This window comes from Myotis lucifugus, unplaced genomic scaffold (assembly GCF_000147115.1).
Source record: "Myotis lucifugus unplaced genomic scaffold, Myoluc2.0 scaffold_6, whole genome shotgun sequence".
NCBI classification, from domain to species: domain Eukaryota; kingdom Metazoa; phylum Chordata; class Mammalia; order Chiroptera; family Vespertilionidae; genus Myotis; species Myotis lucifugus.
Window position 1 is genome coordinate 6,873,218 of NW_005871054.1, and position 14,878 is coordinate 6,888,095.

The 14,878-nt window shown below is 39.3% G+C and overlaps 1 protein-coding gene and 1 long non-coding RNA gene across 3 annotated transcripts in view; one reads left to right on the top strand and one right to left on the bottom strand.

Moving 5' to 3' along the window:
- The window catches only part of PNPT1 (polyribonucleotide nucleotidyltransferase 1), a 43,253-nt gene that overhangs the window by 20,315 nt on the left and 8,060 nt on the right, over positions 1–14,878 (top strand). For both annotated transcript variants that reach the window (XM_006083322.3, XM_006083323.3), the window contains exons 12-18: positions 98–194; positions 649–751; positions 4,324–4,394; positions 5,634–5,670; positions 8,189–8,255; positions 10,885–10,974; positions 13,642–13,695. In XM_006083322.3, coding sequence (XP_006083384.1) covers positions 98–194; positions 649–751; positions 4,324–4,394; positions 5,634–5,670; positions 8,189–8,255; positions 10,885–10,974; positions 13,642–13,695 — 519 coding nt within the window. The remainder of the gene's footprint in view (positions 1–97; positions 195–648; positions 752–4,323; positions 4,395–5,633; positions 5,671–8,188; positions 8,256–10,884; positions 10,975–13,641; positions 13,696–14,878) is intronic.
- The window catches only part of LOC102441886, a 50,031-nt gene that overhangs the window by 20,080 nt on the left and 15,073 nt on the right, over positions 1–14,878 (bottom strand). The gene's annotated exons all lie outside the window — the stretch shown is intronic.

Sequence of the window (14,878 nt, forward strand, 5' to 3'; positions counted from 1 at the left end):
TTACTTCCATAGCTAATTGATTTGATACTGTGAACTTACAAGAAATCCTATCTTCCAAAAAAAGAAAACCTTTGTTTTGTTTTTCTTTCTTGTATAGAAAAATTTCCAGAGGCTGATTCATATGAAATAATAGAATCGTTCAATGTTGTTGCAAAAGAGGTTTTTAGAAGTATTATTTTGAATGAATATAAAAGGTAAATATATCATTTTTTAATGGAATTGAAGCATGCACTGTCTCTGCAAGTTGCCTTGAAAATGGCAGCTTTCTCAAAGCAAGGAGCTGTTCTTTAAGTAAACAGGAGAGAATTATCGTATTTATTTTATAATTGGGTACCTGTTGAAGGGTGTGTGAATTTTGTGGATGTGTTTGACTATCTCTCTGGGCCTTGTGCATAGAGCAGTGCTTTACAGCCCTGACTGCATGTAACACTTACTTGCAGAGCTTTTTAACATACAGGTGTATGGGTAACAACCCCCAAGATGCTGATTCAGTGGGTCTTAGGGTGACGCCCAAGTAAAGTTCTTAAAGTTCTACAGGTGATTATGATATGCAGCTGGGGTTGAGACCTTCCCGATAGGGATAAAGTAATATATTATTTTTCTGTTTTCCAACACGGCCTTATACACTTATTTTCTTTATTGCTATAGGTGTGATGGTCGGGATTTGACTTCACTCAGAAATATAAATTGTGAGGTAGATATGTTTAAAATTCTTCATGGATCAGCATTATTTCAAAGGGGACAAACACAGGTAATATATGTAAAAAGCTATAATTATTTGCTGCATCAGGATTGCTTAATTAGATCTAATAGAGATACATTATGTGGATGCTGTAAGTTTTTATCATGGAATGTACTAATCAGATTAATATCTAATTTTTTTTTAATTTCTTAAAAGCTTTTTTGAGGTACATATAATTGAGTCGCTCAGATTCCTTAGTTTATGGGATATTGTCTATTCAAGATCCTCAATTTATTTTCTCCATTTAGTATGTACCTCAGTCTATTCTTTTCCCTTACATAGGCACCCATTCTCTTGTATTTAACATGTATGTGTATCTGTTGTTTTGTGTATATTATGCTTTGTACCTCTTTTTTCTTCTATTAATCCCTAATTTAACTTTGCCAATCTAATGGGTACAAAGTGGTGTATCATTGTTTTCATTTATGTTGCCCTAATTATGAGTGAAATATTCTATAATAATAAAAGCATAATATGCAAATTGACTGATCGGCCGAACAGCAGAACGACCATCTGGATGACCATGCTATGACACGCACTGGTGCTAGGCCAGATTGGTCGGGGGGCCCCACCATCGCCCCACGAGTGCCCCGCAGAGGGAGGCCCAGGCCACCAGCCGGTGGGGCGATCAATTGGGGGGGGGGTCCGCGATCAATTGCCCCGCAGAGGGAGGCCCAGGCCACCCTCTGCAGGGCGATCAATCAGGGGGTTCCACGATCAATCGCCCCGCAGAGGGAGGCCCAGGCTACCCGGCCAGCGGCGCTGCAAGAGGGCATAGCCGGGCTGAGGGACATCCCCCAAGAACCCCCCTTTGCTCCCGAGTGCACAAATTTCATGCACTTGGCCTCTAGTCTTTATGTAATAGCCAGTCACTGTATAAACCATACCCTGGGGGCTGTACACCTCTAGGACCCTATTTTCACATAGTGTCCCTGGAGCTGTGTGCAAAGTGGTAGCACTGGTTCAGGTTTGCTCTTTTTTGGTTTATCTGTTCATATTCTTTGGGCAATTTTTTTCAGTATGGTTAACTGTCTTTTTTCTGCTATTTTTCAGTGATTTCTTAAGTGTTTCATATGTTACTCCTTTCAGTAACCAGAATTTGTATGTATTATCTCCCTCTTTCTCATATGCCTTTTAACTTTGTTTGTGGTAGCCTACTATATGTCTACTACTGTATGTCTACAATGAACCTGAAATCTTTAGTTTTGATGTAATTAATCCTTCCCTGTTCAACTTTTGTGGTTTGTGTTTTTCAAGTCATATTTAGGAATTTCCTTCCTTACCCCAAAGTCACAAAAATATGCACTTACTTTCTTGTCTATTAACGTTATAGTTTTAGCTTTCAAATTTAGACCATAAATCTATCTTGGAGTTTATTCCTGCACATGGTGCAAGGTGGAAACCTCCAGAATGAGCCAATTTTACAAAATTGTTTTTTAGTATTTCATTTTTTTCCCATTGATTTGCAATGTCACCTTATTTTCAAAGTTTACAAATACATTTTGAAATATATCCTCCATTTTTCTATGCGTTTCCTGGCCCATTTTCAAATTGTTTTAATTATTATCATCTTAGTATATCTTAATATATGAAAAGCAAATCCTTGTTTATTCTCCCCTCTCCTTCAATTATTGTCTTAGATATTATGTTACATTTGTGCCTTCGTTTGAATTTTACTATTATATCAAGTTCTGAAAAATATTTAGATTTAAATGTCACTGAATTTATGAATTCATTTGAGAAATGATATTTTTACAATTTAAATCACAGTCTTTACAATGAATATAGTCTACCTCACTTTTGAGTCAGGTTTTTTATGCCTCTTAATAAAGTTTTTTAAATAACTCCATTAGGATATTACACATACTTTTGCTAACCGTTCTGACACTCTCTGCCTTTTAATTGGAATGTTTAGTCCATTAATGTTCAGTTTAAGTAGTGATGTGATTGAACTTAGGTCTGTCATTATTAGTTTTGTTTGGCCCCTCTGTTTTTGTTTTTCTGTTCTTTCTGACTTCTTTTTGGATTAATCAGGTTTTTTTTTGAATTTCATTTTAATTTGTCTATTTGCATTTTAGCTATACCTCTGCATTTTTCAATGGTTACCATAGAGATTACAATATACAACTTTAACTTTTCAGTCTTTCTAGAGTTAATTTTGTACCACTTCACATAAAATGAGGAAGTTTGCAACCATTTAGGTCTATTTATCCCTTCTTCCATTCTTTATACTGTAGTAGGCTTATGAGCTACATCTACATGTTATAAACTCCACAAGGCTATGTTAAAACTTTTATTTCAGTCATATGTATTTTAAAGAAGGTAAGAGGGAAAGATTTTTTTTATATATATTGACCCATATATTTACCATTTCTAATACTTTTTATTTCTTCCTGAAGATCCATGTTTACAACTAGTCCTCCGTTAGTATTGTCCTGTGGGTTTTCTGACAATTCAAATAAATTTATTTGAAATGTCTTTATTTTGCATTTAAACACAAAAAATCTTTTTGCTGGATATAGATTTTGTGTTTTGGAGTGGTGCGTTTTTTGGGGGGGAGGGACTGTTTGTTTGTTTTTTTGTTTGTTTGTTTTGCACATAAAAATGTTCCAGTGGAGTTTTCCCCTCCATTTTCAGCTGATAAAAAGTTGGGACTCATTCAAATCATTGTTCATTGTACGTTATTGTTTTCTTCTGGGTGCTTTCAGGATATTGTCTTTGGTTTTCAGCAGTATGACTGTGAACAGTGTGGTTTTCTTTGTATTTATCCTGCTAACAGTTTCCTGAGCTTGAACCTATAAATTTGTCTTTCATTTAACTTGAGAAATTTCAGCCATAATTTCTTCAAATATTTTTTGGTATCTCTCTCTCTTTTCTCTCCTTCTGGGATTGCAAGTACATCTGTTAGTCCTCTTGAAATTGTCCCACAGGTCCCTGAGACTATGTTCTCCCTCCATTCCTTCTATTCTTTAGATTGGGCAATTTCTATTAATCTGTCTTCTTGTTCACTGACTCTTGTTATCTCCTTTCATTTATGAGATAACATATTTTTCAGTTTTAGAATTTCCATTTGGGTTTTTTTTATGTCCTTGAATATAATAGCTATTGAAAGTCCTTGTCTGTTAATCTAACATCTGAATTAGCTCAGGGTTAATCTCTATTCATTGTCTTTTTCTCTTGAGGATGGGTCCCATTTCCTATTTTTTTGTAGGTTGTATCCTGAATGTTTTGAATAATATATTGTAGAGTCTCTGGATTATGTTAAGTCCCTTCAAAGAAGATTAATTTTTTTTAATGCAGTTTTATTGGCTGGACCTTCATTGAGGCTTTCTTTATGGTCAGGTTTTATGAATATTCCTTCCTCCTCCCCTAGCACTTCTAGTACAGTGCTTTACATATGTAGTCTATGTGATATTAGACCTTCGGGTTATTGATGATTATTGTATTAAGTACCATGTGTAGATTTGTATAGATTATACGTATCCCATTTCTCTAAGAGCTAATTGGGTTCTTCAGATATTTCTCATTTTCATCTTTGCTGTTAGTAAACTAAAGCCTGACAAATTTTGTTTCTTCTTTAGGTGTTTTGTACTGTCACATTTGATTCATTAGAATCCAGTATTAAGTCGGACCGAATTATGACAGCTATGAAGTAAGTTATGTTTTTAGGTTATGATGTCCCCATGTATAATTGAAGCTCATGTGGTATATTATTATTCATTATTACTTTTTAAGACCTGTACCTCTCTACTTTTTCCTATTTACATAATTGTAATTTCAAGGGACTTTTTATATTATCTAACTCATTGGTCAAAACAAATATTGGTAAAGAATTTAATTCTTTAATATGGGTACATTTAGTTTATTCTCTGTCTCTAGAACCATTCCTCAGGATAGATTTCCGAGTTAATCTTGAATGGATAGATTTTTCTGTTACGAAGAAGAGAGCAAGTAAAAAGCAGGAATCCAGTTGCTGAAATGAATCTGATGGCTGTTACTAAATGATAAAACCTTGTCTAATCCCAAGGCACATTTGAATTTGTGTTCAGAAATACTTGGCTCTCTTCTGTTCCTAAAACATCAGCAATAAAATCCTGTTGGCCAATTTCATATGATAAGAATCTATATTACAATCCCCACTAGCATTACTGCATCAATGTCCTAGGACTCATGGCCACCATAGCTCTTTCTTTTCTCAGTGCCTAACAGGGTTGCTTCCCTTTCCCTGGTTAAGGGTTTTGAAAGACTACAGGACTGCCTTCCTCTTCCTACTGCCCAACTGATGAGGATAATCCCCTGTATCTTCATGATAGCATCACTAATTGTTTTTCATGTATCTAATAAAATTGACAGTGAAGCTGTTTGCATAATCATAATCCTTTGGAAGAGCTCTTATACTTTGTATTATAAATTCTCATCTGGGCCAAAACTTGGTTGCCCTGCTCTTCTTCACACTGACTCTTTTTTTAAGGAGCCAACACAGCTTCAAACCCTGAAAAGATCTTTGCCTGTCAGATCTTCTGATTGCTCTCAGCTATATCATTTCAGTTACTGATCTTCAATTCACATTTGACTGGGAGAAAGATCCTTAGACTTAACTAATGAGTTTATAACATTTATGATTCTCCCAATAGTTAATACTTTAAAAGATGGTTTTAGTATTCAAATCTGGATATTTAAGTTGGTTTCTTTTTTCACTGTCTTCCTAAAGAATTCAATCATTAGCCCCAGAAAAAATACTGTCTCTGACATCCTTCTAATTCTCCTCATTTTCAGTTTCAGACCAACTCTCTAATACCCAATTGTGTTGTTTTTTAAATCCCTTTTAATTGTTTATTGAAATAAATTTGTATCTGTATAATGGTTTGAATATTATGCTTTTTGTTTGTAGTGGAGTAAAAGATAAAAATTTCATGCTGCACTATGAGGTAAGGTGAATTTTTTATTATTAAAATATTTTATGAAAAATGTTTAGGATACAGCAAAGTTGAAAGAATTTTACAATGAATATCTGTATACCCACTACCTAGGTTCTACCATTTACATTTTACTATGCTAGTTTTATCATATATCTGTTAAGGTGGATTTGGGGACTTTTACTTTATTGCATACAGAAGGGATTTAGAAAGATAAGTAGTTTTCCAATCAGCAACTTCTGTTCTGAGTCATACATTAAAGTATAGTAGGCAATATTGTTTTAGTCAACAAAGAGTTGTACTTATTCACATGTGTCAAACAACAATCGGGCTTTTCAAATACCTCAACTGGCAAATTACCTTCTCTCTTATACTTCATTTATATGTTCATATTTTTACTCAGTTGATTAGCAGTCAAAGAACTGATGTATTTAATATTATAGCACTTTGTATGAAATTATTACATCTAATTGAGTTTGTGATTGACTTTTTTCACAACTTATTGTAAAGGACCAGACATGACATATAATACTTTAATTTTATTATTTAAAGCATAGACACTGGAAGGCTATTGTAAAACAGCAAGTCACTTCACCTTTGAGTGACTGTTGTTGGCTTCCCAAATCCCAATATCTCAATTTTGGTGAACCTATTATAATTAATAGAGAACAGTTCATGTAATATGTGCTAGAAAATATCCACAAACCTGGTGACTTTCACAAATCAGGTGTCCCTTATACATGTCCTCTTGTGGATATACCCAAGTGCTATAGAAGCACATCCTCTATCATGAGCTAAAGAGCACATAGCAATCTTTTTTAAAAGGGCAGCTCTGAAATGTGTAGCTCTAGCTGATATTGGGAAAGAGGTAGGGGAGGGCGTAGGACAAAACTATGGGCTATGTTGTATCATCACATTTTTTAAAATAGTTTTATTGTAAAGTAAAATACAGGTAATGAAAACCATGTAAAACGACATATGGTTTAATGAGTTTTTATAAGCAGGCACTCATGTAACCTCCACCCAAATCAGAAAATAGAATGTTACCATTCCACATTTTTCATCCCAGTCTCAACACCCTTTTTCCCCTAAAATTAACTACTCTCCTGAGTTTTCTATAATCACTGCCTTGTGTTTTTAGTGTACATCCCTAGCTACTATAGTTTAGTCTTGCCCATTTAAAAATTTTGGCTTTTAACCCACAGATTTCTTCTTCATTACATTCATTTCTTTATAATCTGTCTGAGGCCTCAGAGCCATTTGAACTATAGAATTCACCAGTCAGGGTGGTGCTGCACTCATGTTGCAGTTCAGGACGTTCCTCTGTCCTCCTCTCAAATTGACTGCTAAATCCAGAACTTAATCAGATTCCTTTAATTCATCACTCCTTAAAAATATTTTGTTTCGAAAAACTGGAATTCCAGATTTTTATGGTTAATTTCCCAATTTTTTAAATTATCACAACTAATTCATATCCCTTAAGACAACATAATCCTATATAATAAAAGGGTAATATGCAAATCAACCAAACGGTGGAACAACTGGTCGCTATGATGCGCACTGACCACCAGGGGGCAGACACTCAACGCAGGAACTGCCCCCTGGTGGTCAGTGTGCTCCCACACAGGGAGCTCCGCTCAGCCAGAAGCCGGGCTGACAGCTGGTGAGCACAGCAATGGTGGTGGGAGCCTCTCCCACCTCTGCAGCAGCACTAAGGATATCTGACTGACTGCTTAGGCCTACTCCCCGAGAGCCGTCAGTCGGACGTTCCCCAATGGCTCCCAGACTGCGAAAGGGCGCAGGCCGGGCTGAGGGACTCTCCCCCCCCCCCCCCCCACCAAGTGCACAAATGTCATGCACCAGGCCTCTAGTAATCAAATAAAAGTTTACAACCTCTGTCTAAAGTAAAACCCTTACTGGAAAAGATCTGTTTCCTCCAGTGTGGATTTTTTTTTTTAATCTGGCCTTGTTTTGGGGTGGTTTTTTTGTCTTATTATAAAAATATATTTTGCCCTGACCATTGTGGCTCAGTTGGTTGGAGTATTGTCTGATAGACCAAAGGGTCACATATTCGGTTTCTGCTCAGGGCACATACATGAGTTGCAGTCAGATCCCAGCTGGGCGAGTACAGGAGGGAGGCAACCTTTGTTTCTCTTACAGCGGTGTTTCTTTTCTCTTTCCTCTCTCCCTCTTCCTTCCTCTCTCTATAAAAATAATAAAACATACTCTCAGGTGAAAAAATATATACTTGTTATTGTTAATAATTTAAATTTATGGTATAAATTTCTATAACTATTCACTTCCCACCTGATTCACAATACACTAGAAATACCTGCTTTTAGCAATATAGTGTATATATGGATGTCCAGACATTTTCTCTGTGTGTGTATGTATCTATGTTCTTTTTTTATTTTAACAAATTGGAATTCTACAGTTTTGTAACTTGTTTTATTATTTTGGTAATATATCTTGGATATCTTTCCATGCCAGTTATATATGTATGTGGGTTTTGTTTTGTTTTGTTTTGAAGTTTCCTCCTTATGCAACAAATGAAATTGGCAAAGTCACTGGTGTAAATAGAAGAGAACTTGGGCATGGTGAGTACAAATTTGTAAACTTATATGGTATTCTTACAGAGACATTTTTTTTGCTCACTATTTGTTTTTATTTTTATTTTTTTTAATTAAATCTTTATTCAGATTATTACAGTTGTTCCTCTTTTTTCCCCCCATAGCTCCCCTCCACCCAGTTCCCACCCCACCCTCTGCCCTTACCCCCGCCACCCACTGTTCTCATCCATAGGTGTGCAATTTTTGTCCAGTCTCTTCCCACACCCCCCTCACCCCTTTCCCCCCTAAGAAGTCAGTCCACTCCCTTTCTATGCCCCTGATTCTGTTACATTCACCGGTTTATTCTGTTCATCGGATTATTAATTCACTTGATTTTTAGATTCACTTGTTGATAGATATGTATTTGTTGTTCATAATTTGTATCTTTACCTTTTTCTTCTTCTTCCTCTTCTTAAAGGATACCTTTCAGCATTTCATATAATACTGGTTTGGTGGTGATGAACTCCTTTAGCTTTTCCTTATCTGTGAAGCTCTTTATCTGACCTTCAATTCTGAATGATAGCTTTGCTGGATAAAGTAATCTAGGTTGTAGGTTCTTGGTATTCATCACTTTGAATATTTCTTGCCACTCCCTTCTGGCCTGCATAGTTTCTGTTGAGAAATCAGCTGACAGTCTTATGGGTACTCCCTTGTAGGTAACTGATTGTTTTCCTCTTGCTGCTTTTAAGATTTTCTCTTTGTCTTTTGCCCTTGGCATTTTAATTATGATGTGTCTTGGTGTGGTCCTCTTTGGATTCCTTTTGTTTGGGGTTCTCTGTGCTTCCTGGACTTGTAAGTCTATTTCTTTCACCAGGTAGGGGAAGTTTTCTGTCATTATTTCTTCAAATAGGTTTTCAATATCTTGCTCTCTCTCTTCTTCTGACACCCCTATAATTCGGATGTTGGTACGCCTGAAGTTGTCCCAGAGGCTCCTTACACTATCTTCATATTTTTGGATTCTTTTTTCTTTTTGTTTTTCCGGTTGGGTGATTTTTGCTTCTTCGTATTTCAAATCTTTGACTTGATTCTTGCGATCTTCTAGTCTGCTGTTGGAACTCTGCATAATATCCTTTATTTCAGTCAGTGTATGCTTAATTTCTAGTTGGTCCTTTTTCATAACCTCGAAGGTCTCACTAGATTTCTTGAGGGTCTCACTAAATTTATCGGCAGTCTCACTAGATTTCTTGAGGGTCTCACTAAATTTATCAGCAATTTCTAGAAAATTCTTGAAAAACCTTAAAAGTGTGGTTTTAACACATTGTATGCGGGAAACGTATTTATACGTTTTACGTATTTATACCTTCTACCAGTGTAGTAGAGCACGGGATAAAAACTACCCGCAAACAATGTGTTAAACTCTATATCCAGTAGTTTGCTTTCCTCCATTTCTGTCATTTGTGACTTGTTTCTTTGTCTCCACATTTTTTATGCTTCCCTGTGTTGATACAGTGGCTTTCTGTGTTAGGTGTCCTATAGGGCCCAGTGGCTCAGCCTCCCCAATTACCTGAGGTGGACACTCTTGGTGCACCCCTTTGTGGGCTTTCTGCACAGTCTTGTTCTAGTTAAGTCTTGATTGTTGTAGGTATCACTAGGAGGAATTGACCTCCAGGCCAATTGGCTGTGAGAATCAGCTGTGTCTGCAGTGGGAGAACTTCTGAGCTGGAGACCCTTCTGGGGCAAGACTTGCTTCAGTGGGGCTTTGGTGCTCACTGAGTCTGCCCCCTGATTCTGTCCCTTATAGATCTGAGGAGTTGTAATCTGGATGGTCCCACTCTGACCACTGGGTACACTGGCTCTTGGATCTCTAAGGAGGTGCTAATTTAGCCTCTGCCCGAGGCTACCCAGCAGGAGCTATGGAGAGATCTGCAGATTCCTCTTCTTTGTTTGGGGTTTGGAGGAGCCCAGATGAGGCCCACCTGTGAAGCAATGCAAACTGCTGTGGGGCCTTGGACCTTCTTTTGGAAGTTCTGAGTCTCTCTGATTCAGCTGCAATTTGTTAGGTAATTTTCAGGTTGCAAAGGGCCAGGCCTTTCATATGCAAAAGCCTCTGTGCACAGCTTGGGTGGGGCGGGGTCTCAGGGGATCAACAGGGCGGAGCAAGCAGCTATGGCTGCTCCCCAGTCCTACCCTAAGAGGCCCCGCGTCTCAGTGTCCCGGTAATCGCTGCAAGCACCTCTGAGAGAAAGCCTCCCTCAAGTTCTGCCCGATGCCAGACAGTCCAGTTTCTCCCCGTATGAGTCTGGGTCCCCAGAGACTCAACCGGAACGGGAGTTCAGAGCAGTCAGGAGCTTGAGACTCCCTCCCAATAGAAAAAGACAACCGTGTCCTCAGCCGCCAGCCCTCTCCTCGCGCGCCGCGTCCTCAGCTGCCAGCCCTTTCGGCGTGCGCCTCCATACCTCTGCACTTTACTTCCACACCTCCTCTGAGTCTCAGTGCTTTTCTCTTTCCTTCTAGTTGTAGAATTTCCACTCAGCCAGCCTTCCTATGGTTCTGGATGATGCCCGTTTTGTCTTTTAGTTGTATTTTTGAAGTGGTTGTGCGAGGCAGCAATTTCCGGTGTTTACGTATGTCGCCATCTTGGTTTCTCTCTTGCTCATTATTTTTTATTCTAATTTAGGTGCTCTTGCTGAGAAAGCTCTGTATCCTGTTATTCCCAAAGATTTTCCTTTCACCATAAGAGTCACATCTGAAGTCCTGGAGTCAAATGGTATGACATTGAAATATATTATTCCTAGTTAAAAAGATCAGATTCCCTGTTATATTCTTTTTTTTAAATATATTTTTTATTGATTTCAGAAAGGGAGGGAGAAGGAGAGAGAAACATCAATGATGAGAAAGAATCATCGACTGGCTGCCTCCTACACGCCCCCTACTGGGCATCGAGCCCTGACCCCAAGCATGCCCTTGATCGGAATTGAACCCAGGACCTTTCAGTCCACAGGTTGATGCTCTATCCACTGAGCCAAACCAGCTAGGGCACCCATGTTATATTCTTAACTTTTCAGAACTAATGTTACATTGTTTGTTACTACAGTGTGTTTAGTTAATCATAGACTTGACTGAATCTGTTCTATCTAATTAGATGTTTTGAAAGCAATGTAAAACAAATATTTCTCTTTATCTGTTACTAAAGGCCAGGTGCACGAAATTCATGTACTTGGGGTGGGGAGGTCCCTCAGCCCAGCCTGCACCCTCTTGTAGTCTGGGACCTCTCGCTCCTTACCACCCGCCTGCTCACTGTCCTTACCGTTAGGCTTGCTGCTCCTTAGCGCTACCAAGGAGGTGGGAGAGGCTCCCACCACCACTGCTGCACTCGCCAGCCATAAGCCCGGCTTCTGGCTGAGTGGCGCTCCCCCTGTGGGAGTGCATTGACCACCGGGGGCAGCTCCTGCATTGAGCGTCTGCCCCCAGGTGGTCAGTGCGCATCATAGCAACCAGTCGTTCCACTGTTCAGTCGATTTGCATATTAGGTTTTTAATAAAAGGCTAATATTCAAATAGACTGAACGGTGGAACAACCAAACTGGTCACTATGACATGTGCTGACATCAGGGGGTGTGCGCGGAACATGGTGGGTGTTGGCCACGGCGGGATGGTGGAGCAGGTGAGCAGGAACACCAGACCAAGGTGGGGTGCCAGTTACTGCCATCGGGGTGAGCCTCTGGTGGTTACTGAAAATTCTTTGCTCCCATGGGCTGTGGTCCTGCTGCCGGCGCCAGCCCTGCTCGCACCCGCTGCCAGCGCCGGAGCCACCGCTCACACCCACTGCCAGCATCCGGCACTGTCCCCGATCACTCAGTGCTGTCAGCTGTGCAAGCAGTGGCTGCCAGCCCCAACCACCCCTCAGGACTTCTCCACCTCCCCCTGCTCCTGAGGGGAGATCAATCGGGGCCGACAGCCGCCTCTCGTACCCACTGCCGGCAACAGCCCCGCTCACACTCACTGCCAGTGCCAGAGCTGCCGCTCACACCCACTGCCAGCACTGGCCCTGCTCGCAACCGCAGCCCGTGCCTGGTGCCAGTTCCAATCGCTTGGCGCCACGAGCAGTGGCTGTTGGCCTTGATTGCCCCTGAGGGCTTCTCCACCGCCCCCTGCTCCTAAGGGGTGATCGGGGCAGCAGCTGCCACTCGCAGTCGCTGATGGCCCAGCTCCGCTCGCACCCGCTGCTGGCACCGGCCCCAATAGCTCTGCATCTTCAGGGGGTGCGAGCAGGGCAGGTGCCGTCAGCGCGTGGGAAGGGCAGGAGCGGGAGCGGGACTGTCGGCAGACTGGAGCAGAGGCTGCGGTGGGAGGGGCCAGGCCGGGGCATGGAGGATGGGCCAAGACCCACCCCTATGCCTACCACAGCCTCACGGTCCACAGTTCCTTTCAAGGCGCACAAATTCGTGCATGGGCCCCTAGTATAGGATAAGAAATCCAGTTTGGGTTGTTTCTTTATTTTCATGAACCACAGAGCAAGGGCCAAAACTGAGTGATCCATTAGGCAAGGGGCACAGATATAAGTAGACCCCACAGAGAGAGGCTAGGTCAGTGATGGCGAACCTATGACACGCATGTCAGAGGTGACACGAGAACTCATCTTTTTGGTTGATTTTTCTTTGTTAAATGGCATTTAAATATATAAAATAAATATCAAAAATATAAGTCTTTGTCTTATTATGGTTGCAAACATCAAAAAATTTCTATATGTGACCTGGCACCAGAGTTAAGTTAGGGTTTTTCAAAATGCTGACACGCCAAGCTCAAAAGGTTCGCCATCACTGGGCTAGGTTAAAAGGTCAAATTTAAATTTTTTTAAAAATCAGTCCATAGGTCAAGGCAAGGTAAGTCATTAAAGGCAGAAAGGGTACAGAATTCTCAAAGATGTAGCAGACATAGATCAGGTGGTCATAGATTTTTTTTTTTTTTAAGCAAAATAAAGCAAGCTCAGAATTTAAACTAGAGATTGTTCTTTACTGGGTGTGGTTAGGCTCCTGCTTATGGTCCAGTGAGAGAGCCAAAGCCCTGTATCTTTAACTACTTCTGACTAAGCAACAAAAGAGGCATGCTAGTGGTTCTGGGAGGATTCTTAGAATCAGAATCTCTAGCACTGCTCTCTCTGATGATAAAAATTTTCAATTTCTTTGCTCTTCATTGATGGACTGAATTTACTTCAATTTAAATTTAGTAGCCACATATAGCTAACAGCTATCATATATGCATCTTTATAGTTCATGATTTAAGAGAGCTTGCCTTAAGTGCTTTTAAAAAGACGAAAAGATTAAATTTCGTATTATAATTGAGTATTTATAAGGAAATACCAGTATCAATAATTTTGTGTACATATGTATTTTTTAAATCAGTATATTATAAAGCAAATATTTTTCTTTTTGTAGGATCATCTTCTATGGCATCTGCATGTTGTGGAAGTTTAGCATTAATGGATGCAGGTAAAAGAATTATGTCTCAAAACTTCTAATGCTTTATTATACAGTACTTGGTTAGTATAAAATATAAGATTTCTTTCAAATTGAATATTTATTAGTAAGACTTAGAGAAGTGATATTACAACTTACCAAACCAGGCCAGAAGCAAAGTAGTCACAAATATCTGCTGGCATTCCTATTTTTTTTGGCTAAAAGCAATACACTGAAATTGTTAACTTGCCCTTGGTGATCCAGTAAGCTTTCTCACCTTCCAAAAGGTGGAGAGCTCCACCTTTCACTAAAGTTGATTCCAGTAGTAGGACTGATAAGGGAAAATAACCATGTAATCATCCAGCCACTTTGTGTAAGTTATGAGAAGAATAATGCCACTCATAGAGTGTACACATAATTTTAAGAAGGAAGACTACAAGTGGTTAAATATAATCTTTGAGTCTGAAACACTAAAAGGGAAAGAGTCAAAAACTTAAGAGTCTCTAATAACAATTATTGCCAAATAGTCACTAATGATGCTATTCGAGAAAGAAAAAGGAATCTAAAGTCACTCAAGAGGCCACACAAGGAGTTCCCCTATAAGTTTACACATTTACAGTACAAGTATGAAAGACAGGACAACCTATCGAAGGACAAAATAAAAGAATGGTGTGAATATATAACATTATCTAGGGAGATTAAAATTTAAGCCAAAGGGAAAAAAGCTAAAAGCAATTAAAGGTGTTTTTCTAGTTGTGTTCCATGGAAGGGAGACAATCTGATATTTAAGGTAACTAGTAGAATACTATTTCTATTTTCACCTTCAGGCATTCATTCAACACATCTTTATTGTATGCCACCCTTGTACCAAGCACTGATCTTAGTAGGACACAAAACAAAGTCCCTGTCCTTGTGGAGCTTGCATTCATCAGTCTTCTAATCTCAGTTTGGAAAACACAGAACAAATTCTGAAAAAGGTGAACTGAAAAGAGATTATAAGAGTTTTCAACTGTTTTAAATTAATTCAGATCTTTTGATTTAGACAAAAATCCATCCCAAGTATGACAAGTACTTCAAGATGAGATAACTGAAGTGTTTGAGAAATCACAGAGTCTAGTTAGTATACCAAAGACACAAAAAGTTCTTACTTCTGAAAGCAAAGAAAGGTATTTTCTATAAAGTATAACTCAGTGAACCTGAAAGTGACCCTCAGCAA